General features: G+C 33.2%; 1 protein-coding gene across 1 annotated transcript; it reads right to left on the reverse strand.

Moving 5' to 3' along the window:
• Positions 1 to 1362: 1362 nt before the first annotated feature.
• On the reverse strand, positions 1363 to 7463 carry LOC104880033 (uncharacterized). The gene is made up of 2 exons (XM_010655134.1): positions 7018 to 7463; positions 1363 to 1465 (listed from the first exon to the last, which is right to left on the reverse strand). Exons 1-2 carry the CDS (start codon positions 7461 to 7463, stop codon positions 1363 to 1365), a joined length of 549 nt encoding a protein of 182 aa, XP_010653436.1.
• Between the last annotated feature and the right edge of the window lie 17379 nt (positions 7464 to 24842).

Genomic DNA, 24842 nt, shown 5'->3' on the forward strand with positions numbered 1-24842 from the left:
CCGTAACATTTCCTTTAATAGAAATTTGACATATGCTATTTGAAGAGATAATCTTCAAATAGAGTATGCCAATTGATCACATAATAAGTGAGATATGTAATTCAAGGATTGAAGAGATAATCTTGATAGATGATAACATTACCCTGTTAGATTACAAACACTAGTTCATTGGAAGTATGCATGGAATGTATAGTAAGTCACGAACCCAAGTTTTGTCTTATTGTTATTTACATAATGTATATAGTGTTGTTGATTCTCTGTATCAAGATGTTGAATCAATTTCAGAATTGGATTTTGAGGGAATTGATAATCCTATAGGTCTTAATGGTCTCCACTTTAAGCTCGTATATCCTAATGACACGAGTTATGAAGGTTAGATTGATTCTAGGTTCACTCTTGTGTATAAGGACATTTTGGTAATTACATAAGATTGCATAGGGGATAGCAAACAAGGATTTGGGATTAGGTTAATTAATTAATTAATTAAATAACCCTATATGGTTATTTAATCAATTAAAACCTATTTTGGTTTAGATTAAGTGATCCAAACCCATGTGGGCTTAAGTCACTTTAAGCCCGATAGGGGAATTCTATAAATACCCCTTTAGGGGTTAAGGTTTCCAAGGTTTTTGATCATCATCTTCCATTGACCGGCGTGTTGTTTGGGCTATAGAAAAGTTGGCAAAGAAAGACGAAATTAATGGGATGGAGACCGTTTGTTTCATGATCGTGGAACCCTCAATAGAATTCCAAATTTCCAAGTGACATGAATTATCTTGTTGAAACTTGAATCCAAATTAATAAATTCTATCATTATACATATTTTGATATTTTTGTTAATGGAATGAAATTGCGTGGATACTAAATTCATCTAATATCATTTTCTTTCTATAGTTTATTGCATCAATTATCCATGTTTCAATAATCGAATACAATCGAATTTACTTAAATGTTGAATGCTACAGAATTTGTAGTTTCAAATTATTTTATCAAAATAATACAAAAATTGTAGTTCACATGTTTTTTAAGAAGAAAAGTTGGAAAAAAAATTTTCCACACAACCTTCAGAAAATAATAAATTGTTATACGACTTAGAATGGCATGAATAAGGAAAAAAACCATCCATAAAAGTAATGTTTACGCATGTTTAGGATTAGCAGTATCTCCAAGCTATTTCCAATGGGAATTCTACTCTTTTCATGGATTTTCTTCATGCCCTTATGCTCAAGCTTTTTTCTTATGCATGTTGCTTTGGTGTCCGACGAGTGTCTGAGTAATGAGAGGGTATGCTTGGAAGATGAGAGGATGTTGTTGTTGCAACTGAAGAGTACCCTCAAATTCAATGTTGCTGCATCTAATAAACTAGTTTCCTAGAGTCAAAGTGCCGATTGTTATTCTTGGGGCGGTGTAACCTGGGATGCCACTGGTCATGTTGTGTCTCTTGATCTCAGTAGCGAATTCATTTCTGGTGAATTCAATAGCTCCAGTAGAATTTTCAGTCTACAGTATTTGTAGAGCTTGGATTTAGCTAGCAACACCTTCTACTATTCTCAAATTCCATTTGGATTCGATAAGCTTGACCGTTTGATATACCTGAATTTGTCTAGCGCTGGGTTTTTTAGGTAGATTCCAATTGAGATCTCACACTTGAGGAAATTGGTTACTATTGATTTCTCCATGTCTTAATTACCTAGAGTTCCTACGTTGAAACTTGAGAAGCCAAATCTGAGAATGCTAGTTCAAAACCTAACAGAGCTTAGAGAACTCTATCTTAATGGTGTAGACATATCAGCCCCGGGGAATGAGTGGTGTCAGGCATTATCATCATCTGTACCTAATCTTTGAGTTCTGAGCTTGTCCTGGTGTTTTCTTTCAGGCCCTATTGATTCTTCCATGGTGAAGCTTCACTCCCTGTCAGTTATTCATCTTAATTATAAAATTTTCACAACTCCAATTTATGATTTTTTGGCAAATTTCTCAAATTTGACTTCTTTAAGCCTCAGTTGTTGAGGACTATATGGAGCATTCCAAAAAATATCTTTTAGGTACCAACCTTGCAAATTCTTGACTTGTCTAACAATCAGTTACTCTGGGGTGCTTTGCTAGAGTTTCCTTAGGGTGGGTCTCTACGGACTCTAGTGCTTTCGGATACAAAATTTTTTGGGCATATGCCAGATTCCATAGGTAAACTTGAGATGTTGTCCTGGATAGAACTAGCACGTTGCAATTTCAGTGGACTAATCCCCAGCTTTATAGAAAATCTTACTCGATTGTTTTACCTGGACTTATCGTCAAATGGCTTTGCTAGTTCAATTCCATCCTTTCGTTCTTCAAAGAATCTGACCCATATAAACCTTTCTCGTAACTAATTTACTGTTCAGATTATTTTCCACCACTGGGAAGGTCTTTTGAATCTTGTGAATCTGGACTTGCATCACAATTTGCTGCATGGTGGTCTTCCACTGTCCATATTTTCTCACTTATCACTGCAGAATATATGGCTTAGCAATAACCAATTTTCTAGTCAACTCAATGAATTTTCAGCTGTGTCTTATGTACTGGAGGCCCTTGATTTGGGTAGCAACAATCTACAAGGGCCAATACCCAAGTTTGTCTTGTTAATAAAACCATTATGAATCCAAATTCTACATAGAAATCTCATGTAAATCATATAAAGAAATTTTGCTTGAACATTTTACGGAATGCAAACATACAAAATCCGAACTAACCTGAGTCCATTGTGGGTGTTGAAGAAGTATGGATCTTCTAAGGCGATAGAGAGGAAACCACCTTTTGCTTAATCTCTCTGGTTATGGGATGCAGGAGAGCGAGCGTTCTTTCTTTTCAAAAAATATATATATCTTGAACGAACACCAACCTGATGAATTCCTTATATCCTCTATGCCTTAGGGACCATACCCTTTGGATATTGGGCCATATGTGTCTTTGGCCCATCATTTGAGACACATATGGTATTGGGCTCTACACATAAGGTGGCCTATACTTTATAACAAATATAAATTAAATATATACATGCGAATAGCTTAATCATAAACTATGCTTCATATCTGTGAGTCCATAGTTATTCTAACAATCTCCCACTTGTACCACATATATTACCGAACAATGTTTATGATAGTACTTTATTGAGCTCATCTTTGCTATCCCATCTAATTGGTCCTACTTTATGACTAAAAATAGTCAAATTTCACTTTCAACACTTGATGCTAAACTGCTTCTACAAGTCATCATTTCAATTCAGAGTATTCAAACATAATAATCTTTAAAACCAAAGTCTATACAGATAACACAAACATAACAATACATCAAGAAAACAAACATAAAACCTAAATACAAACTCCCACTATACTAGCACATCATTAATATGTACAACATCCATATGTGTGACATACTCATGATATACTTTGGGTGGCAAACCCTTAGTGAGTGGATCCGCAATCATGGAGTTTGTGCTTATGTGGTCAATTGATACTTGAAGACTCTGAACTCTTTCTTTCACAACCAAGAACTTGATGTCAATGTGTTCGAACTTTGACAAACTTTGATTGTTCTTAGAATACAATTCTGCGACCTTATTATCACAATTGATTCTCAATGGTTTCTCAATCCCATTAACAATTTGCAATTCTGTGATAAAATTCCGTAGCCATATCCCATGGTTTGATGCCTCATAGCAGGCTATGACATCTGCCTCCATAGTGGAAGAAGCAATAAGTGTTTTTTTAACACTTTTCCAAGAAACTACTCCTCCAGCCAACATGAAGATGTAGCCTGAAGTGGATCTCCTATTGTTAAGACATCCCGCGAAATCGGAGTCCGAATATCCCACGATCTCTAAATGATTGGATCTTCGATATGTGAGCATCTAATCTTTAGTTCTTTGTAAATACCGCATAACTCGTTTTTCCTTTTTCCAGTGATCCATACCTGGGTTACTCAAATATCTGCCCAACATTCCAACAATGTACACAATATCCGGACGCATACAAACTTGTGCATACATGAGACTTCCTATTGTCGAGGCATAGGGAAACCTCTCCATATTCTTCATCTCAAGTTCATTTTTCAAACATTGGTGCAAGCTAAATTTATCGCCTTTTGCCACAAGCATGTCTCTTGGTGCATAATTGCTCATGCCAAACCTACTTAACACATTATCGATGTAGGACTTTTATGATAGCCCAAGTATACCTCTTGAACGATCCCTATATATTCTTATACCCAGCACAAAAGATGCATTATCAAGATCCTTCATGTAAAATTTACGGAATAGAAATCGCTTGGTTTCATGCAAAAGTTCCACATCACTACTTGGAAGTAGAATATCATCTACATATAGCACCAAGATAATGAATTTGCTCCCACTGAACTTGAGATATATGCAGTGATCAACGATGTTCTCCTTAAAATTAAATGAAGTAATCACTTGATCAAACTTTCGGTACCATTGTCGAGAAGCTTGTTTTAAACCATATATGGACCTTTTTAATGTGCATACAAGTTGCTTTGACTCATTAGACTCAAATTTCTCCGGTTGCACCATGTATATTGTCTCATCAATGTTACCATTAAGAAACGCAGTTTTAACGTCCATTTGATGCAACTCTAAATCATAATGAGCCACAAATGCCATGATGATTCTAAAGGAGTCCTTTGACGAAACCGGTTAAAAGGTCTCCTTGTAATCAATACCTTCTTTTTGAGTAAAACCTTTTGCGACTAGGCGTGCCTTATACCTAACAATGTTGCCTTTTGAATCCTTCTTGGTCTTAAAAATCCATTTACAACTAATCGGTTTTACATCTTTAGGCAACTCTACTAGGTCCCAAACACCATTGTGTTTCATTGATTTCATCTCATCCTTCATGGCTTCTATCCACTTTTCAGAGTCAGAACATTGTTTGACTTGACTAACTAAAATTGGATCATCTTTTAAACCCATGTCAAACTCATGTTCCTGGAGATATACAACATAATCATCTGAAATTGTACTTCTCCTTTCTCTAGTGGATCTTCTCAATGGTACTTGTACTTGAGGTTGTTGAAGTTGTTGAGTTACCTTTTCATGAACTTGAATTGGTTCCACAACTTGAGTAGGAGGAATTTCAGGTGTGTCTACAATCTCTGTTATTGGTTGTACATTCTGGATAGTGTCATCAAACATAATATGACCATGTCTAGTTGCAATAATAGGAATACTAACAGATTCTTCTTCAAAGACCACCTTTCTTAATGGCTCTCTCCCACTTAACTCAACATTCTCAATGAACTTAACATTGCCCGTTTCAAAGAAAGACTTAGTTGAGGGGTTATAAAACTTGAAACCTCTCGACCTTTCAGAATACCCTACAAAGTAGCAGCTCACTATTCTAGAGGCCAATTTCTTTTCATTTGGCTTATAAGGCCTAGCCTCAGTTGGACAACCCCAAACATGCAAATGCCTAATACTAGGTTTCTTGTTAGTCCATAACTCATATGGGGTTTTGGCTACTGCTTTGCTTGGGACTCTGTTCAAAATGTAAACTGCAGTTTTGATAGCTTCACCCCAAAGTGATTCTGGTAAGGTGGAATGACTGATCATACTTCTTACCATATCCTTAAGAGTACGGTTTCGCCTCTATGCTACACTATTTTGGCTTGGATTCCCCGACATGGTGTACTGAGGAATGATACCACACTCCATAAAATATTTAGCGAATGGCCTTGGACGTTGTTCACCGGATCCGTCATATCTACCATAATATTCATCTCCACGGTCAAATCTAACAACCTTTATTTTCTTGCTTAGTTGGTTCTCAACTTCAGCTTTAAAATTCTTGAACACATCCAATGATTGAGACTTCTCATGAATCAAATAAAGATAGCCATAGCATGAGTAATCTTTAATGAAAGTGATAAAATGTTGTTGCCCATTCCAAGAAGGGGTAGGAAATGGACCACAAATGTTCGTATGTATCAATTCCAAGATGTCACCCTCACCTATTGGCATCCTTTTTCTTCACATTTTTTTGTTTACCCTTAATACACTCTATACAAACTTGAAAGTTTGACAAATTAAGTGGATCAAGAATTCCTTCTAACACAAGCCTTTGAATACGTTGATTTGAAATATGACCTAAACGCTTATTCCATAGCATTGATGAATTCTCATTTGTTAATTTTTCACTTAATGCCATAATTGCTTGAATGCAAGGTTTCATTACCATTAGAGACCTTTATGTTCAATTTGTATAACTTATCTTTTAGACTACCGGTACCAATAACACTTGAATTTAAATAAAAACTAACCATTCCATTTCTAAATGAACAATAATATCCACATTTGTCCAAACATGATACAGCAATTAAATTTCGTCTAAACGATTGTACCACAAAAGTCTCTTTTAAATCCAAAGTAAAACCAGAATTTAACTGTAATCTAAAAAGACCAATAGCCTTCACTGCAACCTTATTTTCATTTCCCACATAGATGTATTTTTCATCATCAGTTGGAATTCGGCTCCTTAGGCAACCCTGCATCGTGACACTAATGTGAGTAGTTGCACTGTATCTATCCACCAAGTGTCAATAGGCACTATAGCTAAATTAATTTTTGAACAAACAAAGTTGAGAAGTGTACCTTTCCTTTCACGCCAAGCGGCATATTTGGTACATGTCTTCTTCATATGACCAGCCTTCTTGCAAAAGAAACAAGTGATCTCCTTATCTTGTTTTTTCTGCACCTTTTGCTTAGATGTCCCAGAAAATGCAGTTTGTTTTCCTTTATTGTCCATTTTTCTTGTCTTGTTGGTACCAAATCCCTGAGATGTGGAAGCCAAGTGAGCACTTTCTATCTTTTCTTGTTTCAATCTCTCCTCTTCTTGTACACATTGAGCAATAAGCTCATTCATAGTCCATTTTTCCTTTAGTGTGTTGTAACTGATCTTGAATAGACTAAATTGTGTAGGTAGAGAGATCAAGACCAAGTGCACAAGTATGTCTTCTAACAACTCTAACTTTAGTGCCTTGAGTCTAGTCATAAGATTGGACATTTCCATTATGTACTCCCTTATATTCTCTTTCCCTTTGTACCGCATGGAGACAAGCTTACTAAGAATAACGCTTGTGTCAACCTTTTCGTTTGCAGCGAATTGGTTTGCTATCTGGTCCAAGAATGTCTTGGCTCGGGTCTTCTCAGGTATTGCACCCCTTATAGCTTTTGGAATTGAGTGCTTCATTATCATTAGACTCATGCGATTGGATCGCTTCCATTTTTCCATAGCAGCCCTTTGCTCAGCAGTACTGGCACTAGTGAGGTCTGTAGGGCGATCCTCTCTTAATGCATAGTCCAAATCCATGCACCCGAGCACAATTACAATGTCGTCCTTCCATTTCTTGAAGTTTGTGCCATTAAGCATAGGAATGTTATTAACATTAGCAAATATAGAAGATGCTGAATCCATAACATTAAATCTCACAATCAGTCACAAAAAATATCATAATAAATAAAAAATTTAACATATATATATATATATATATATATTTATATATATATGCATGTGGGCTTATTACAAGATACCTAGCACAAACATTAATATTCAGTCTTTGGACAAAAATATCAACTTGTAATTGGTATCCTTTTACAAAATTAGTTCATAAATATTGACAATAAAACCAAAGCAATATGCCTATCTTTGGACTGACATACAGCATGCAAGGTAAACTTTATATGTCACATATTTATGACTACTTTATTTATTATTATATTAAAATAATCTTCCTTTGGGCCAATTATTTTATACAATAATAACATGTTTACATATTTCAAAATAAATAAAATTATATAATATAAGTCACTTTGGCAACAAATATACATAACTCATTTATTTTAAAAATATTAAACACAAATGCAACAAGAAATGGTAAATTCGTATATTTAATGTGGTACAGAAAAGAGAATACAGAAATTTATCAAAATCATAATTTTTTATGGTACAAAATCATAAACAAGCATAAGGGTTCTGTAGCTCAATTGGTAGAGTGCAAGACTCTCAACCTTGTGGTCGTGGGTTCAAACTTAATTAGGCTTTAACATGTTTTGTGCTCTGGATAACTTTTCTCCTATTTTTATATCCTTGTTTTTGTTAATTGTTTTAGGAATTCTGTACTTACAAAATTGCACAATTTATTGAGCTTATATGTGTCGTGCAGTTAATTTGGTTTTGGCATGAACTTTGACTTTGCTTATTTTGTGTGCCCATTTTTTTTTAAAAAATCGGCAGTAAGTACCTTTTGAAAATAGAATTGTTGTCATGTTTAAACATTTCATGTTTAAATGGGCAATAATTACTTTATTGGGCTTGAAGTTGCTTTTCTATTTGCAATACTTAAAGGCTTACTATATGATTGATTGGGTGGTGTTTTGTAGAAATGAAGCTCCAAACGATGCCGACATTGGCGCCTTAAAGCCAAAGGACACCAACAAAAGAAGGACCCATGGCGACGCCGAATACCCCAGTAGTGGGGCCAAATGAGGCCACAACGTCTTTCCGATCGCCTAAAACGGCGCCAACAACCCTCTCTAGGCGGCATCGCGGGGAACGCCTACAACGGCACCAAAACGACACTAGAACAATGCTTTTTCGATCCCCTAACGACACCAAAATGGTGTCATTGACTGGCGGAATGGCATCCAGCGCTGCTCCGATTGCCAAAACAGCGCTTGCAGTGCTCCTCAAGGCGGCGGGGTAGTGGAAGCAGTGTCACCACTATCACCGGTAGAGGCACCAAACGACGCCACAACGCTTCTCTGAGCGCCATTCTTTGCTCTCTAGAAACCCGAATCACCACCCTCCCTAATGGCCTCCGAATCGCCACCGAATCAAGTCTCCCAAGCTGTGTTGCGGTTGTTGGTGTCTGGATCTACTTCGGGAGTCGCTTTGAGAGCAACGCCACCAACGGTGTGGCTCATTTTCTAAAACGCATGGTGTTCAGGGGCACGGAAAAGAGGCCTGTTGAGGGTTTTGGTGAAGGAAATTGAGAGCATGGCGATCACTTGATGATTTAAAAAATGGCAATTTCTTAATGATTTAACATGCTGCTCTAATACCAATTGTTAATAAAACCATTATGAATCCAAATTCTACATAGGAATCTCATGTAAATCATATAAATAAATTGTGCCTGAACATTTTACGGAATGCGAACATACAGAATCCGAACTAACCTGAGTCCATTGTGGGTGTTGAAGAAGTATGGATCTTCTAAGGCAATAGAGAGGAAACCACCTTTTGCTTAATCTCTCTAGTGATGGGATGCAGGAGAGCGAACGTTCTTTCTTTTCAAAAAATATATATATCTTGAACAGACACCAACCTGATGAATTCCTTATATCCTCTATGCCTTAGGAACCATGCCCTTTGGATATTGGGCCATATGTGTCTTAGGCCCATCATTTGAGACACATATGGTATTGGGTTCTACACATAAAGTGGCCCATACTTTATAACAAATATAAATTAAATATATATATGCAAATAGCTTAATCATAAACTATGCTTCATATCTGTGAGTCCATAGTTATTCTAACATGTCTTTGATCTTTGGGGTCTTCACATCCTTGAACTTTCTTTCAACAAACTCAATGGCACCCTTGAACTAAGCAAATTTCAAAAACTAGAGAACCTTACTATTCTGAGTCTTTCACACTATAGGTTGTCAATCAATGTGGATGGTTTCAATTCCACCTTTTCTAAACCCCCGCATTTCACCACATTAAAATTGGCTTCTTGCAACCTGAGAAAATTCCCTGATCTAAGGAACCACTCAAAGTTTTTGACATATTTAGACCTTTCACAAAACCAAATTCAAGGGGAAATACCTAATTGGGTTTGGATGATCAGCAGTAGCTTCCTTATGCTTTTGAATCTCTCACAATTTGCTGGTGGGTCTGCAACAACTTTTCTCCAATTTTGCTCCTTATCTCTGTCTACACTTGACCTACATTCCAACCTGCTCCATGGACGAATCCCCACCCCACCCCAATTTTCCAACTATGTGGATTACTCAAACAACAACTTCTTCTCTTCCATCCCAGATGATATTGGTACTTACATGTCCTTCACTGTTTTCTTCTCTGTTTCAAAGAATAAAATCTCGGGAATCATGCCTGCATCCATCTGCAGTGCAACTTACCTCCAAGTTCTTGACTTTTCTAACAATGCTTTGAGTGGTGGAATACCTTCATGTTTGATTGAGAATGAGGCTCTTGCGGTTCTGAATCTACGGAGAAACATGTTTAGCGACACTTTATCTGGGAATTTTCCTGGAAACTGTAATTTACAGACTCTAGATCTCAATGGCAATCTTTTAGAAGGGACAATTCCAGAATCCGTAGCCAATTGCAAAGAGCTAGAGGTTTTAAACCTTGGAAATAATCACATAGATGACAACTTCCCTTGCTGGTTGAAGAACATGAGAAGTTTGCGTGTGCTTGTTCTGTGAGCCAACAGATTCCATGGACCCATTGGATGTCCAAATAGCAATTCCACCTGGGCAAAGCTTCAGATTGTAGACCTATCTTACAACAATTTTAGTGGGAAATTCCCGGCAAAAGGCTTTTTGACCTGGAAAGCAATGATGGCTAGTGAAGATGGAGTCCAATCAAAGCTAAATCACATGCAATTTAAGGTCCTAGAAATGAGTGAATTGTATTATCAGGATGCTGTAAGTCACCAGCAAAGGTCAAGAAATGGAGCTTGTGAAGGTCCTGACTCTCTTCACTTCCATCGACTTCTCCTTCAACAACTTTGAAGGCCAGATACCAGAAGAGATGGGAAACTTCACATCACTATATGTCCTCAACTTATCCGGTAATGGTTTCACAGGCCAAATCCCATCATCAATAGGGCAGCTGAGACAGCTCGAGTCATTAGACCTCTCACGCAACCACCTGAGAGGGAAGATCCCCAGAGAGTTTGTGAGCCTAACTTTCCTTTCAGTCCTGGACCTCTCCTTCAATCAGTTAGTGGGGGCAATCCCAAGCGATAATCAATTTCAAACATTTTCAGAAGCTACTTTCCAAGGGAACAAAGGATTGTGTGGCAACCTTTGAGTGTAAATTGCGAAGAGGAAACACCATCACCGACGTTTGATGACAGGCACTCAGCTTCCCGAATGGAGATTAAGTGGGAATACATAGCTCCTGAAATAGGATTTGTGACAGGGTTGGGAATCGTGATTTGGCCTCTAGTGTTGTGCAGGAGATGGGAGGAAAAGCTACTACAAACATGTTGATAGAATTCTTTCAAGGATTCTCCATAACCAAGACCAAAGAAGAGCGAGTGATGGAAGAAGAGCTCACAGGGAGGCGGAGAATGTAGCAGTGGTGCAGAGGGATGTAGTTGCTAGTCATAGTCTATTTCCATTAATGAAAAAATTGTATATTTAGGTTTGATTTCTATAAATTTCTGGTGAATGCATAACTTTATATTTGGACGGTATAATGGTGAAGATTTTTGAGGATCATAAGAATTTGATTTTCCGAATAACTTTACTCCCAGCTTTTATTAAACATATATTTTTTTAATTTATTAAAGAATTTAAATTCTGAAACCACCCCATCAAAAGCTTTTCTACAAAAGTATCAAATCTTAAATTCGGGGGAAAAAAAAAACAAAAAATAACCTTGAAAGTTCTTTGGCTTCATAATATTTTAGTCATAAAATCCTTTTCAATCATTGTATAAAACTCTATTTTTTTTTTTCAAAAAAAAAAAATCAAAGCTATGGAAAAGTTTGAACATGAGATCCAACTATATATATATATATATATATAAATAATATTTAATAAAAAAATCTGTTCTACCCATGTGCAGACAAGCTTCTTATTCAAAGCCAAAACTATAGTCTATAACGTTGTTAAACGTGCCCAAAATAAAATTCTAATTTTGGGCTGGATGTGGGCTTGAGTTGGGTCAAACTTGGTTGGCTGGATTTGGGTCATTCAAAAAATATGGGCCTGATTGGTACATCATATGACCAACTGAGGTAGCTAGGCCCATATTCAGCCCAATTAACACATCTGAAGCCATAAGGGATTCAAGATTCAAAAACACGTAATTACCAGACTAGGTTGTAATTTTGAGTCGCTACAGATAAAAGATCTTCCTATGTTATACTATCCAATTTTCAAGAATAAACAATTTGATAGCTTAGATATTGTTATTCGTGATATTGATATGATTTAATATCATCGAGATGTAATTCATACCATTGAATTTACATTATAGTTGAAAGATTTATCATCTTTATGAGATTAAATCTCGAGTTATTACCAAAAATAAAAATAAAAATGATATTATGGAAGTAAATACTCTCGCATTTGTTGCTATTGCAATCTCCATTCTAGGTCCTAATATTTTACTTATCAATTATGTAAAATCAATTAGCCAAAACAACTAATTTGAATGAAATTGAACTTCTTAGTTCTTATCATTAATTAAAGAAATAAAATGAATATCAATAATTGAATAAATAAAATGAAAAGGGTTCCAATTTAGTGTCTTAAATGAAATGTAATATATTTAGGTATTTTTATTTCATACCGAACTTTTGACATATGAGTTTGACTACTAATCCAAGAAAAAAGGATATTTAAAAAAAAAATCAAACAACAATCCTGCCACTCTTACCAAGGTAATGAATAATCCTTTTTAAGGGGTCCATAAAAAAAGAACAAACTCTAAAATAGTGAATTAGTTTTATGGAATATTATATTTTTATATTATGACTTGGTTTTATCACTTTGCTTTGTCTTTCAATAAAATTAGATCATTAAAAAAATAGAATTTAGAACTGAAACCCTATTTCCTTTTTCCATTTCACTTCTATTATTTTTTTGGGTTTATAATAAATGGATAATACTTAACTTAAGGGGAAGAAAGTCTAACATTACAAGTGGCTGCTATAAAAAATTCTATAGAATTTATCATTTATCATTTTTAATTTTAATAATATATAAATGATATATTTATGATATTATTAGTTTGACCATAGTAGTTTGATCATTGCATCGTGAACTAATAACTTTTCCAATTCGAGGATTGATCAAATTTTGAATACATGGAGCATGACAAATGGAAAAGCAAATTAATTTTTTTTTAAAAAAAACAAAAAACAAAAACATGATTTCTACATCAAAATCTTTATAATCGCTCATTATGGATGGATTTACATGCTCCTTCTAAGATATCTAATCTTGGTGGAAAGTATTATGCATTTGTTATTATGAATGACTTAGGTACATATGAGTTCTATTTTTAAGTCACAAAAATGAACATTTTATTTTTATTTTTTCAAAATTTTGTAAAAAGGTTAAAAATGAAAAATGTTTCACAATCACATACATGAGAAAGTAATCGCAAGGGAGAAATTGAAAATTTTGATTTTGCAACCTTTCGTAGTGATCATGTATTGAACATAATTTTTTAGCTCTTAAAATACCTCAACAAAGAGTTGTTAAAGAGAGAAGTAGAACTTTATAAGAAATGACAAAAACTTAGCTTAATGAAAATAATCCGCAAAATTATTTTGGGTGAAAGCAACTAATATTACTTGTTATATTTTAAATAAAATTTTAATGTAATCCATTTTGATTTCTATGAGTTTTGAAAAAATAAAAAATTCAATATTAATTATTTTAAAATTTTTTGGTGCAAATGTTTTATCTTAAACTAAAAAGATAAGGGATTCAAAATTAGATATTAGGATTTTCCTTGGTTATTCTTGTGTAAGTAAAAGTTGTATAGTTCTCAACAAAAAGACCTTTAAAGTAGAAAGTTTATGCATGTTGTATTTGATGAATATATAATCCTTTCTCTCAAGATAGCATCAAGCTTAATGATGAGATAAGTCATTAAGAAAGGCTAAGCAAACTCAACTTGGATAAAACTCAACCTTGACATGAAGTAGAAAATCTAAAGCCTATAAAAAGGAGCAACTTTCACTTGTGTTTCCACCATAAGAAGGGACAAGTACTCTAGAGATCTTCCAAAAGAGTGAAAGTTTGTCATCCATCATCCTCAAGAATGAATTATAGGTAATCCATTTAGAACGAAAAAAACTAAATCATCTCTTAAAAATATTTGCAACATTCTTGTTTCCTTGTCTCAAATTGAACAAAAGAAAAAAAAAAATTCATGAGATTGAAAATGATGAAATTGGATAAATGTTATGCTAGAAGAGCTAAATAAATTTAAAAGGAATGAACGACAAGAACTAGCTTATGGACCTTCTAATCAATCTATAATAGGCACAAATGGGCATTTATAAATAAAATAAATGAAGATGTTGTAAGGGTAAGAAACAAGGGTAGGTTAGTAATTGGAGGTTTTCATCAAGAAAAAGGTATAAATTATGAGAACACGTCTACTTTCTTTCTAGATTAAAGGCTATTATGAACATGTTGATTGCATTTACATGTTATAAAAAAATTATTTGATATTAAATGGATGCCAAATGTGCATTTTCAAATGGTTAAATAATAGGAGTGTATGTATGGCAATCTCTTGGTTTTACAAATTAGCTAGCAACAATTTATTCATCTTTTGTTATATATGTGGATAATGCAACTAAATTTTACCTTTTGTTAAACCAAGAAACTAGTGAGGTCCCAAGGAGTGTTTCACTAGTGTGTTTCTTATATATATAATTAAGTCAAAGTTAGTACTCTTACAATGTCTTAAACCAAAATAAATAATTATTCTTTTTGAATATCTAAAAAGTCTATTTATAACATTAGAATGAGATTTCTTAGGACATGATTAAAATCTTGTACACAAGCATACACAAAGCATGATATCTGACTTATTAATGGTAAGGTAGTACATTGAACCAATCATGTCACTATAAGAGAGTATGGTTATCTAAAAATTCTATATATGACATCAGAATGAGATTTCTTAGGACATGAATAAAATCTTGCATGTAAGCAAATGCTAAGCATGATATCCAACTTATTAATGGTAAGTAGTACAATGAATCAATCATGTTACTATAAAAGAGTATGGTTAATAGATTGTCCTTGTTCATCTTTGTTAAGCTTGATAAATAAACTCATTAAAGTTTCCATAGTCTTTATATCTTCCATCTTGGACTTTTTAAGATCTTTAATATATTTTATTTTATTAATAATGTATTTTTTTGATAGCTCAACTTGTAGATCAAGAAAGTAATTGAGCTCTTTTATCATATACTCATTTCAAATTCATTTTGTATACACTTATAGAATCCTTGACGAAGAGAGATGTTAGAAGCACTAAATATTATGTTATTAACATGAATTTGAACTATGAGCAAATCATTACCTTTGGTGCTGATAAAAAATTTAATGTTTATTTTGCCCATTTTAAAACTATTATCAAGTAGAAATTTGTCCTATATTTTATACCATGCCTTAAATTTATAAACATGTCTATTTCAAAAATAAAAATAAAAAACTTAAATACATTATCCATACTTTCATATTAAACTTTTTTTAAAAAATAAAAATAAATTACCTAAATAAGTTCAAGAGAATTCACCTTCTTAAAAATATGTTAAAAAAACAAAAAAAAAACAAAACTTAAATATAGAGGAATAATAGATGGGAAATTATGACATATAATTCTCATTGATGATGATGGATATTTATATACAAATACAGTTGAGTTATATTATAATTGAAACTTTATCTTCTATTATAATTCAAACTAATGGTAAACTTCTACTCTAATTCAAATTGTATATTCTACTCTAATTCAAACTAATATATAATAAATAGATAAATACTAATATTTAAATTACAAATAACATTAACTTTCTTTGATATGCCCTTGCAAGATGTAGCATTGATTGGAGATTCAAATCTTGGTCTTGAGAGAAATAAATAAATAAATAGACTGCGATGTATTCAAATTTTTTTGGGGAGGGTGGTTTCCCCGAGTCTAGGCGATGAGTGGATTCAACTTCGTGGCTAAAAGATTAGGCAAAAGTAGTGGGATCTTCCTAAGTCGAATTTCTAAAATCTTTGAGGAACTTATAGAAAAAAAAAATGTTTGTTAAAGGAAGAGTAGGATTAAGAGCTTTATTTGGCATTAAACTAGATAATGTTTTAGAAGTTAATGCAATAAATGACATAGGAGTTAAAAGGGAAGGAATAGTATAAGGCAAATCTCAAGTAGAGGTAGAGGAACATGACCATGTTTGTTTTTCGAAGACATGCTAGAAAACAATCAAATATTTGAGGAAGCTTTTAGAGAAAGAGAGAGAGGCAAAGTTGAAGATAATAAATAAGTATATGTTTAATTAAGGGAACCAATATTGGTAGGAAGCAAAGAAGAAGAAAATTGTGGAAGGTTTGAAACAAGAAAATTTGAAGCTCTTGATGTCAAGAGGTATTGAAATCAAGATACTGCATTAGAGATTGTAGGGAAAGAGACATTGAAACCAAGATATTACATAGGAGTCTATAAGGAATGAGGCATTGACAATAAATAGACATAGTAAGGTCTCTAACATTTGTGGTAGGGGTTGAGGAAGGTGATGTAGGGCCTAAGCCTACACCCTAAATTTACTCCAAGTTGAGACTAGGGTTTAGGATTCAAAGGCTTTGATACCATATAGAGGAATATTTTTATAGAAATACATTTGAGTTCTACTATAATTCAAACTAATAGTAGACTTCTCATCTAATTCAAATTCTATATTCTACTCTAATTCAAACTAATATATAATAAATAGATAAATACTAATATTTAAATTAAGAATAACATTAACTTTCTTTTATATTAAATACATTATCCATGTAACTCAAAAAGAAAAAAGAAAAAGAAATCTTAAATGCATTATCCATGCTTTCATATTAATTTTTTTTAATGAAATTAACAAAATAATTTCAATAGTATTTGCCTTCTAAGGAACCAAAAAATAAAAAATTTGTTCATGCTTTTAGATTTATATAGCGGAAAATACTCTTATCAATATATTGACTTGCAAGATTCTTTTGATTCAACTTGAAGAATAAGGTAGCCTTACTGCAAAGCTAACCTATGAATTATATTTTGACCCACAATTTTATAGCCCCTTCTATATCTTTTTCTCAAATTTCAACAAACCAAAAAATTGTTTCATTGAAAGAGCAATGTCTGTTTTTTTTTTAATATGGTTAATTTGAATGTATAGAAAATAAAAATTTTTAAACTAAATTCTTTATATAACCACATATAAATAATTTTCAATTATTTCATCAAATTTAATCAATTTGCATGTTATATACATAAAAATAATCATGATATTCCTATCAATAAATTTTTTAAATCTCTTTCATGTAGTAATTGAGTTCAAGTTAAGTATAACATGAAAACAAAAGTACAAAATTTTTGAAAATGTATTAAAAAAACATAAAAATGATAGCCATAGAATAGTATTTATATATTAAATATATTTTAATGTGTTTTCATGTATTGGAATTCAATGAAATACAAATTTTATTTCCACATTAATATTTATTATTAATTTTTGAAGTCTTGTTTGTTATTGATAGACATTTTATTTTGAACTAATGACACACAATTTACTATAGATATATTATTTTTGTAAAAAAATAATTTAATATGTGCATTATTAATTGTTTTATTATTTTCATAATTTCATTTAAAGTTTATATTGTCAAATTTCAAGATTTTTTAATCAAAGTTTTCATTGTTATTAATATTTTCATTGATGTAAACTACCAACATTTTCATGGATATTAATTTTTTTTATTATGTAGGTTGTATCATATGGTGTATCACTCATTTATGTCTTAAATATAATTTTCAAAATTTATTCATTTATCCTAATTTGAAACTTTATTATTATTATTGTTGTTATTATTATTCTAATAATATTTTGCTTTTATTTATCCATAACAAAATAAAAAATAATTTAATACAAATTTGATTTTTTTTTTCAAATTTTTCTCACATTCTTTTATAAAAAATTAAGAAGAAAATCTTTAACCACTTTTTTTTTCTTTTTTTAAAATTTTTTATTTATCAAGAACTATCTTTCTTCATAAGTATTTTTTTTTTCCTTTTTCTTAATAATTTCCAAAAGTTTTTTGAGCCATTAAGACTATGTTTGATTCCTAAAATATTTGAGGGAAAATGCAAGAGAGCTAAAAAAAAAAAAAGTGGAAAAGTAGAAGGAAATAAAAAATGAAGAAAAATAAAAAATAGATTTGAAGTTAATAAATTGTTTTTATATACAACTTCAAACTCATTTTATTGATTTTAACTCTTTCATATGAAGATTAAATAATTTGAAATTGTATCATTTTCTAACTAGTTTTAATATATATTTGATTTTCTTTAGTATTTTTCACATGACAATCAAATATGATAAAATCAATTTTTTTTAATATTTTTTTCTTTCATTATTGCTTTCCGGGAATCAAACATAATCTAAATTTCTTGTTCTTTTTTCCACAATAGATCAACCAAGAGAATAGATAAGGGTCGTTGAACTTGACTTGATGTAGAGAACCTTGAATTTCTCTCTTTTCTTCCTCCAATTACCTTGCCAATTCAAAACGCCTTTAGTAGCAAGACTTTGAGGTCTACAACTATGTACAAGTCATGCACTCAATTATGCCAAAAACATCACATTCACAAGTCTTTTTCTTTCACTCTCCCAACTAACTTAAATACTTCCTATTAGAGAAACTACTATATAAATAGTTATAAAATGTATACTTATTTATATTTATTCATGATAATAGGTAACAATTATAATTAAAACATGGATTTTTGAGATGATAGCTACAATAAATTGAAACCTCATCCAATTATTTTAGGAGAGGCAAAATAATGTTTGATTGACATATAAACTAAACTGAGTAAATTACAAGAAAAATGTTATGCTTGTTAAAGAATTTGAGCATTGACTAGTGTGTTGTTTGTGATTCGTCCCTAGCAGCGGCAGTGGCAATGGCACCATTTGATTCGAGGTTCAATCCCCGGCAACGGCACCATTTGGTTCGTGCCCAATTGGTGTCTCAACTGATTCGTGTCCAGCTGGTGCTCCTTGATTGAGGGAGTAATCAACAAAATTTATAACCTATTATACCATGAACTAGGGTAGCAAAGACAAAGCTACTATAGCATAGTGGCTCTAGGATCGTTCACTGGGATGGGTTTTCACTTTGTAAATGATATTAATTCAAAGCTGAATTGGTGCCTTTTCATTTCAAGGTTAGCTTTAAAAGAAAACATAAAGATGTTTAAATGAAAAAGGTTTGATTTTAAACTAACAAAGAATAGTAACTGATTTTACTTACAAAGAAAAGTGTTTCTTGGAGTTCGGATCACTAGGCTCAGATTCCTCATACAAAAAGGGAGTTCCGGTCACTTGTTTCTTTCCCTCGCATTAGAGAATTAACATATAGTTCCTTCTCCAACCGGTGTTGTACAGATGCTTCCCATTAATGGGTTCAAACACTAAATCCCTCTCACTGATGCACCTTGCAATGACTCATACCTCTCACCTAGCACTTGCCATTCAAGATGATCTTTAATCTTGGACTTCCCTTCAAAAGCTCGCAAGAGATAACTAATGGATGTCTCCTTGGAGTCCAAAAGCTTACCAAGTGTTGGCTATTCTAGAAAATCCTACCTTCAAGTCACCTCCCAAAGGCTCGCAAGGGGTAAACTAGTGCATCTCCATGGACGGAGATCACTTGCCTTACCAAGTGTTGGCCCAAGTGATTTAAAGGCGTTTTAAGTTAACTAAAAAGATAAAAACCATTAACGGGTCACACTTTCTCTTCATTAAAAACTAAAACAACAAAACTTCCAATTTATGCATGTGGAAACTTACCCGACTTTCCTTACTCCAAGAGACAAAGAGCCTAGCCTCTCATCTTCTGAGGAAAAATCCTCAGAGTTTGATTAGCTAGAAAGAAAACTAAAGAGAAAACAAGAATATATAAGAAAAACAGAGCAAGTGCTTTGTTCGTTGATTCTATATATGATATATCTATATATTGATCGATTACATCCTTTTTCTTACAGTGGATGCAAGGGAATATATATAGAGACGTTTTTCCAACCTTCCTAACTAAGAAATCTTATGGTTGGTGGATTACAAGGAGAAGAATGGAAATTCATACAAAAATATCTGAAGAAAAATATCCCAAAGTGTCGGTCGCAAATATCGGGAAGCACTAAGGACCATTTCGCAAGTGAAAACGAGGTCTGCGAGATTTCGCAGACATCCAAAAAGGGCTGCGAAATCACTTCGCAGCAAAAGGTTATTCTCGTAGGGCTGCGAAGTTGGCTTTCATCTTGAGGTGCTCAGCTTCCAACTTGCGGCTTATATCGGGCAACTTCAGGAGGAATTTCACAGCACTGTACAAAAAGGCTGCGAAATCATTTCGCAAGAAAAGGGTGATTCCGCAACACTTTGCAAAATGCTTTCTTCAGCTTAGAGTGATTGACTTGCAGTGGCTGTAACTTCTTCGTTTCAAATCCAAATTGAACCCGTTTGAAGCATTGGATTCTTGACTTCCTGAGCTTTGAAATGGTATATAGTATGTAGAAAATGGACTTCGGGAAGTGCTCCAAAAGTGGCTGACATGACTGTCATCAAGAATGCTTCATGGCAGATTTCTCTTTACTTTCCCTCCTTGCATTCCGGATTTGCTTATGGCAAAGGACTTCAAAGCTTTGGTTCTTCATGAATTTGAGCTTCTAAAAGCTTTGCCATAACTTGTTCAAGTAGCTCCTCCATCATTTGGCATGCTTGAATTGATTCATAAGCTGATAAAAACATGTAAACTTGCCACAAAATGGTTAAAACCAATTACTAAGGACCTTAATGAATTAATTGGGTTAAATGAATATGATTACTACTCAAATTAAGGTGCTTAAAACCATTATAATTAGGTCTACAAAATAGCACTTTTTGGTAGTAATCAGTTTGGGCTAGAGAAAAGGTGGCAAAGAAAAAAAAATATGGAAGGGAGACTTCCATTTTCACATTGGTGGGAATATTGAGTTGAATCTAATTTCTCAAGTGACAATGATTTATCCCATTGAATTCAAATTAATAAATTTTATCATTATAGATATTTTGATATTTTTAGTAATGGAATGAAATAATGTGGATATTGGATTCATTTAGTATCACTTTCTAAAGTTAATTCAATATGTATGCGTGCAAAACTCTATAAAATTGAATTTATTATTTATGTTGTATGCCACAAAATTTGTATAGACTCCATTTTTTATTTATTAAAATGATATAAAAGTTATAGTAAACATGTTTTTTTTTATAAAAAAAAAAAGAAGAAGAAAAGTACGTACAAAAAAAATTCTCATAAAATCTTGAAAAACTAATAAATTGTTATGTGACTTGAAATGACATGAATAGGGGTTTGAGTTTATGTCTTGATATATGAAACTATCTTAAAAGGGGCAAATAGGTAATCTAAGCTTGTAGTTCCTAATTTTAAAATTAATTTAATTTGTGGAAATCAATAGCATTCAATCACAAGACAATTACAAGTGTAGCAATTCTAAAGTTATATTCCAAAATCAAAGATATTACCTCATACTTGAAATCTTCAATTTATCAACCTTCATTACTTCAATAAGTTAATCCAAGTTCACTCAAACTAAATATTTATAATTAATGTATTAAAGCCTAAATACATGGTAACCCATATGAAGAAAAACTAAAGATGAGATCACCATGACTTGTAGTATCTGGGTTGTCATCCCTAGGATCCATATGCTAGACTATTCAACAAAAGCAAATCGTCTATCTACATTGAAAAGGTCTAAAAGCAAAGTTTTTTTTATGAAACTAATTTTTTATCACATTGCTATGGTGAAAATAATAAAATCTATAGTAAAAACTTTTGAAGAGTTCAAAAATCTAATTTTAGATTCATAGATAGAGATAGTAACTTTTAACCCTAAGACAAAGATCAAAGTTCACCAGGATTGAATTAGATCTTAAGATCAATCTACATCTAGCATTGATATTTAAATTTAAGGCACTATTCTCTTAAACAAATTTAACATGTCATTATTTCAATTTTGAGTTTATATGCTTTCATTACTGACATCCATCATGTATGTTTGATTGCTAGAGTTTCTCTCAGTGGATCAAATCAAGTTGAGTAGTGATCAATGTATCCCTAAACATCACTAGCATCATAGTAAGAATCCCTTATACTTAACCTATGCCAAAGCACGTAGAGGATTATTCTAATTAATTTAAACACAAAATATTTATAAACAAACCAAATGAAATTTAACGTTCTATTGCACATCATTCCTATGAATCATCTATCTTTATGTTACTATTAGAAAAACAACCCCTAGATCTAGATTAAAGAGTGCATGCAACTAAAATCCCAAGTGTAGTGGAAGATGCCTAATTTTTCAAAAACTTATTTTAAGGTGTTCTTAATAAACATACTGTAGACCCTCCATTTTGTCATCATAGCACATATCCTATTACGTGTTCGTTTGGTACTTTACAATAATTCCTTGGTGGCCCATTAGACACCACTTTGAAGACTTTGGTTGAGGGACTCATCTGACCCCATTGTGATTCTAGGCCACCTTAGGCCCACTTAACCACTTTAGGCCCACTTAGACACCCTAGGCTCATTTAGATGCATTCAGCCCATTAGGAACAGCCTTAGGCCCACTTAGGCACCCTAGGCCCATTTACTATACTTGGCCCATTAGGCACCACCTTAGGCCCACTTAGGCATCCTAGGCCCATTTAGATACACTTGCCCCATTAGGCACCGCCTTAGATCCACTTAAGCACCCTAGGCCCATTTAGACGCACTTGGCCCATTAGGCACCCCTTTAGGCCCACTTAGGCACCCTAGGCCCATTTAGACGCATTTGGCCCATTAGGCACCGCATTAGTCCCACTTAGGCATCCTAGGCCCATTTAGATACACTTGCCCCATTAGGCACCGTCTTAGGCCCACTTAAGCACCCTAGGCCCATTTAGATGCACTTGGCCCATTAGGCACCCCTTTAGGCCCACTTAGGCACCCTAGGCCCATTAAGGCACCGCATTAGTCCCACTTAGGCCCACTTAGGCATCCTAGGCCCATTTAGATACACTTGCCCCATTAGGCACTGCCTTAAGCCCACTTAGGCACCCTAGGCCCATTTAGATGCACTTGACCCATTAGGCACCACTTTAGGCCCACTTAGGCACCCTAGGCCCATTTAGATGCACTCGGCCCATTAAGCACCACCTTAGGCCCACTTAGGCACCCTAGGCCCATTTAGATACACTTGACCCATTAGGCACCGCCTTAGGCCCACTTAGGTCACCTTTCAGGGAATTTTTGCATGTTTGCATGGCTAGTATGGATTGCATTTTTTGTATGGCTTGCATGACTTGCATGACTCGTTTATTATAAAGTTGCATGACTTGACTTTTTGTTATTTTATTTTTATTTATTTTATTTACCGTCTTGTTTATTTCTTCTTTTATTTTATTTTCCTATTATTTTGTCACTTTTTCGTAATATTTGTCCTTATATATTTTAATTTAATAAGTTTGTTTAAATGTTTTATTATTATTATTATTGTTATTATTATCATTATCATTATTATTATTATTATTATTGTTCTTACTATTATTATTACTTTTACTCATTTTTTTTATCATGATTATTATTATTACTTTATTTTATCTATTGCCTTTAAAATTTTCCAAGGAAGTACACCAATGGAAAGATTTAAGAGAGTAGCAGTTGTTGGAATTTTTATGTGTGGGCTTATATAATCAATTTGATAATGTCATAAATTAGTGTTAATTTAATTTTTGCATTGTGGTCCATAATAAGGCTGGATACATTGTTGTTTGATTTTTTATGGGCTCACCCTAATTCACTTGACTGGCCCATTAAGTCAAGTAGTCCAAATAATGTGTAATATATATATATATATATATATATATATATATATGTGCATTTGGAAGGGGTCTCATTTCTTCTTCTTGGAGAGCACGCACTGCACGCACACACACACTTGGACTGAATTTTAGGAGAAAAGGGAAAAGCTCATTGAACCCTAATTCTCGTACCATCACGCACCTGGAGCAACTTCTTGGATACCAGTGGAGGAAGAAATGGCTTTTCATGGCATAAACCAAGGTAACCAGCTCATTTTTTGTCGTTCAATGCATGCTTAAATGTTAACATGTGATCCTATGCTATTTCAATTCTCTTCAATTGGTATCAGAGCTAGCATGGATGACATTTGAGCTACAATTTTGGGTTTTTTTTTTTTTTTTTTGGTTTCTCGTTTTCTGGTTATGGAAGCCATTTTTTTTGGGCTTCTTTTCGTTTGGTGTTTATTCTTGGTTTTCAAGCCCGATTAAGGTTGGAGACTTGTATAGAATATTGTTTGGATCAAAACCCATCATTTTTGTGGTTTTTGGAGCTCATTTGATGAGATTTCGAAAATCAGGGCTTATTTTGGTTCTTCCTATTATGCGTTTTTTTGTGCATTTTTGGGTTTAGATTGAAGGATTGATATTTGAGGATGGAAATCTATGTGTTTTTGTCAAAAAAAAATGCGCAAAATTTTGGGCAATTTTTTTTTTCTTTCTTCTCCAAAACTAGGGCATGTTCAGTTGGAGAAAAAAATGAACAGGCCCCTACTGATGTCATGATGACGTCATTAAAAAAAAAACAAAATCTTTTTTGGTTGCCTTGGTATTCTTGGATTGATTATGCATATGTTAGAATTATTATGCATTTGTTAAATTTGACTTTAT

The sequence above is a fragment of the Vitis vinifera genome, chromosome 8 (genome assembly GCF_030704535.1).
Source record: "Vitis vinifera cultivar Pinot Noir 40024 chromosome 8, ASM3070453v1".
NCBI lineage: Eukaryota > Viridiplantae > Streptophyta > Magnoliopsida > Vitales > Vitaceae > Vitis > Vitis vinifera.